The sequence below is a fragment of the Olea europaea genome, chromosome 2, assembly GCF_002742605.1.
Source record: "Olea europaea var. sylvestris chromosome 2, O_europaea_v1, whole genome shotgun sequence".
Taxonomy (NCBI): Eukaryota; Viridiplantae; Streptophyta; class Magnoliopsida; order Lamiales; family Oleaceae; genus Olea; species Olea europaea.
The window spans coordinates 12,519,167-12,523,875 of NC_036238.1; the positions used below are offsets into that span (position 1 = coordinate 12,519,167).

General features: G+C 36.2%; 1 protein-coding gene across 1 annotated transcript; it reads right to left on the minus strand.

Moving 5' to 3' along the window:
* Positions 1–681: 681 nt before the first annotated feature.
* Positions 682–2,467, minus strand: LOC111375849 (protein DETOXIFICATION 52-like). The gene has a single exon (XM_022998759.1). It carries the CDS (start codon positions 2,334–2,336, stop codon positions 732–734), a length of 1,605 nt encoding a protein of 534 aa, XP_022854527.1. The 5' UTR covers positions 2,337–2,467; the 3' UTR covers positions 682–731.
* Positions 2,468–4,709: the final 2,242 nt, after the last annotated feature.

The window sequence follows — 4,709 nt, forward strand, 5'->3', positions numbered from 1 at the left end:
TTTTCAAGTTGTTAGAACATTTTAAATGGTGGTGTAAAATAGATATTTAGGTCTTCAAAGTGGCCAAAAAATCTCTCCAATGAAGAGATGCATATTGTTTTTTCGGGCAGAAAACGTAAAATAAGTAAATAAATAAATGTAAATTTGTATTTTATTTACATTCATAAAAAGTGAATTTGGATATTCTGGTTAGAGCAGAATTTAGATTTAAATTTATCAAGCTGTAAATAAGGATGAAAAGAAAAAAAAAAAGTTTAAATCACAATTTACATCTAATATTATACCATAATTGAAGATGCTTTTAGCGGATGGGAACTCACTCCTATTAAAAAATTGAAGATAGAAAAATGAGAAAATTATTATCCCAAACCAGTAAGTGGAATTGCAAAGACAGACGCAAATGTCTTGAAATGGGCATCAAACTCATGCTGTCACATCACACTTCCACACCATCCTTTGTTTGAGTACCTTTTTCTTTATTCTTCTTTTTTTTTACCAGAACATATGTTTTCAAATATCCCCACCAAGGCTGTTGCTTGTTAAGAGACAAATCAATTTCAAGCAAAATTTCTCATTCACCAATTTTGGGATTCTTTTATTTTTGTCTTTCCAGGCCCAAAAAAGAAAATTCATTGTTTCACAATCAAGATTGATTTGAATCAGAAAATGGAAAATGGGAATATTGTTAAAAAATTAAAATAACATCGATGATACAATTTTCTTGACCTTTATCACGATGTTATTGTTACAGAAATCAAGGGCTCTCTATCATTCTCATGATCAGAGTCATTGGGCAATGGTGTTTCACCACATCCTGTACATGTAAGCACTTGTGCCCTCACGGCTTGGTACTTCCAGTTTGTGGTCCCAATTACATGTAGCATTAGACCAGCACAACAAACTTGGGCAGATAGCAACCCAATCCAAAGTCCACAAAATCCAACACCTAGCAAGAAACCCAGCCCAATTGCCACCGGCATCCCCACTAGATAGAATGCACTAAGGTTCACGTTAGCTGCAGTCGACGGTCGAGCTGTCCCACGTACGACCCCACATCCGATGGTTTGGGGACAGTTCCCGAGCTCACATAACCCTAAAATTGGCAGAGCAGTAGATGTCAAATGTATGATGTTGAGATCATCCGTGAACATTCGAGCCCAAAAATTTCTAATTGATGTCGCAAATATCATAGCGAATAAGCCCATTAGGCAGGATAAGAAGATTGATACAACTGCAGAGACTCGAGCTTTTTGAGGTTGGTTCGCACCAAGTTCGTTTCCAACCCGAGTCGACACTGCAAACCCGAGTGACGAGGGCAACACGTAAAGCAAGGAGGTAGTTTGAATCAAAATGCCCATGGATGCCACAGTTGCTTTGGGGTCCACTAAAAGTCCACACAACACTATCATAATCTCATACCACCACCACTCTAGACAAACCGAAACACAGCTCGGCGCAGCTAGCTGAACGAGCGGAGCCCAGCCAGTCAAACACTCCCGGCTCGGTTTTGTCCAAGTTGGCACGTGCAATCCACGGGCCCAGACGTAGAAAATAACCGTCAATAACACAATAACATTAGAAGCAGCGGAGGCAGCGGCGACACCAGCCACGCCAAACTTGAGCCGAAAAACGAACAAGTAATTGATGGGCAAATGCACGGCAGTTCCAGCAAGTGAAGCCATTGTGAGTGGCTGAGTAATACCTTGCGCCCGAAGGTAAATCCTTATAGGATGAACAAATGAATTCGTAATAAGGTCAGGAAGTGAAAAAACAAGAAACGTGCGAGCCAGGTGTGTGATGTTGGGATCTTGGTGTAAATACAGAAGAATCTTGGAAACATTGATCCAAAGAAATGTAATAGGTATAGAACAGAGCAGAAGAAAAATAATAGTCCTTTGCAGTGTTAAAGAAAGGAGCTTCGGTCGTTGAGCACCGAAGGCTTGCGAGCAAAGGGGCTCCATTCCTAGTGCTAGACCTGATAGCAATGAATAACCGGTGATATTAGCGAATGCTATGGCTAATGAGCCTGCAGCCAGTTCAATGTCACCAAGGTGACCTAGAAAAAGCATCGAAAGTATAGAGCGAGAATAGAAAATAAGTGCAGTTAATGCTATGGGAAAAGCAAGGCTGAAGAGTTGTTTAATTTCGTTCAAAATCTCTGATGGGGTTGGCAGGAGAACTACTTGGGATGGGTTTTGTTGGGTTTCTTCGGTGGGTTTTTGCGGATTGAAGGATATTAGATCGAGATAAAGGTGGGCTTGTTGCGGCGGCGGCGCCGTGAAGGGTTTGTGATCTTGATGATCTGTGAGTGATGGGGTGGTGTTTGATTTGCACATATTGAGCGGTAGGCGGCGGCCGACGAGTTTTCCGGCCGCTTTTCTTGAATTGTATGAATGTGAATATGGAATATGGATCAATTTCTGAGATACTCTCGTGAAGAGCACTCCCTATCAGACCTGTGTGTATATCTATGTCTATATCTCTAGTTTCTTTCTCTGACCACTCTTTTTTCAATTGGGACTATTAATAGAAGAAGTCACGTAAGATTTTGCATTTTTTTTTAATTTTTTTTTTCAATTGACATTTACAGCCTTCACGGGATATTTATTTATTTATTTCTTTTATATCTCCTTTAGGAATTGTAATACNTGACCAAGTTTTTAATAAAATTATTGGCAGATTTTGATAAATGTTGATGAGATGTATCATTGAAAAGTTAATAAAGCCTATAACGCAAATGAAATATATGATTAAAATTAAAATTTGATGGATCAAAAATAGCCAAATTTATTTTCAAAAAAGGGCACTTAAGATAAATTAGTTACGGAAAAATTACTAGTAATTAGCTATATGGAGATTTAAGGGTTGTTTGACCAAGTTTTTAATAAAATTATTACCAGATTTTGATAAATGTTGATGAGATGTATCATTGAAAAGTTAATAAAGCCTATAATGCAAATGAAATATATTATTAAAATTAAAATTTGATAGATCAAAAATAGCCAAATTTATTTTTTTTAAAAAGGCACTTAAGATAAATTAGTTACGGAAAATTACTAGTAATTAGCTATATGTGTGACCCCCCCCCCTCGCCCCCTCCCCCCCTCAACACATGGGGTGCCTCTTATAGTGAAAGGACAGAAATCAAATATGTTAAGTATATCTTAGTCAGATGAACCTCAATTTGTTTCCGTCAAAGAGGTTTCTTAGATAATCAACTAGTTGATTGAAAGTCCAAACATGAGATACCTCGGATTTTTTCTTGGCAAATTGATCACGAAGAAAGTAAAATCAATTATTACATGTCTCAACTTCAAGTGAAGGCATGGCAGGAGCAAAGATAAATAAGTTACAATAAATAGTCGAGAGAAGAGACAAAAAAACAAAGTTCAGAAAGGAGATTTGATATGATTTCAATAGTAGATAACTCGAGGATGCAATATCCTACTTGGAGGAGCAAAAATTACAATTTTGCACTTACAACTAACTGCAACTAATGGGATTTGAGTCAAGAAAAGTCACGGAAAGATAAATTGGAACAGTCAAATACTCGACTTGAGCAGAATCAACAAACAGAGCATGTAGAACACAATGAGACATTGTACATTTTAAATAATTGAAAATACGCTTAATAACAACCCAATGAAGTGCAATGGGTATTGACTGCAAACGATACAATTGGACAGATAACAAATAAGTATTTCGTTTTGCCCCAAGTCCTTCAAAGAGAATTGGGTAGCAAGAGAAGCAATGAACGGAGTTTGAGCAGTACCTCATGGCCACGACAAATGAGGGTTCTTGAAAATGGTTCAGAAATTTTTTTGATATTCATGTATCTTGAAAATAAGTAGGAGTGGTAATTGAAGAATAAAGCTACTTGGACATCCATTTTTAACACATTGATTGACAGCTGATCATATGTCAAAAATTTAGTCATTGATTTGAATAAATGTTATTCAAATAAATGGTTAGATTGTCTGTCACATCATTGAATGCCAATCAAAGTGCTTGTTTGGGATTGATTTTGCCGTGATTTTAAGTGAAAATTTGACCGTTGCATTCGACAGGTGGGTCCCCTTTTTTGCAGTAATCATTCACTCATGTTTACCATTTTACCAAAGTACCCTTTCTATAGAAGGATGAAATGAGTGTTAAGGGACGTATTTGTCATTACACCTAACTGAGTCAAATATTGAGGCTCTTTCAAACTGACACAATACGATGCAACGACTGGAAATTCACTTAAAATTTTCCCCAAAATCAATCTCAGGCACAAAATGTCAACAAATATGTCAATGTAACAAAATTTTTGCTTGAAGTAATCACACTATGTTGCACCATTAACTTTGAAAGAAAACATAATATTGTATGTTAAAAAAAATGTATATCATGATTAAAAATAACATACTATGCTAAATAAAGTGTTGCAGACATAGAATCTGTGACACAACTACACTAACTGAAAACTATAGTTGTAGAATTTTATTTCAAGATTTGAGATTGTCAATAATATTGCTTAGCCATTGAAAATTTATTGCAACAATTCTGCATCAGTTTTTCTCTCGAAAAATGGAAAATATTCGATGGGCTTTTCATTTAAAAAAATAATAATAATAAATCGAAAACATTAAGCATATAAGCATCAAATTTAAGATCACACACTTATATAAGCATAAAAATTTGATACCAAATTGATGCAATGAATATTC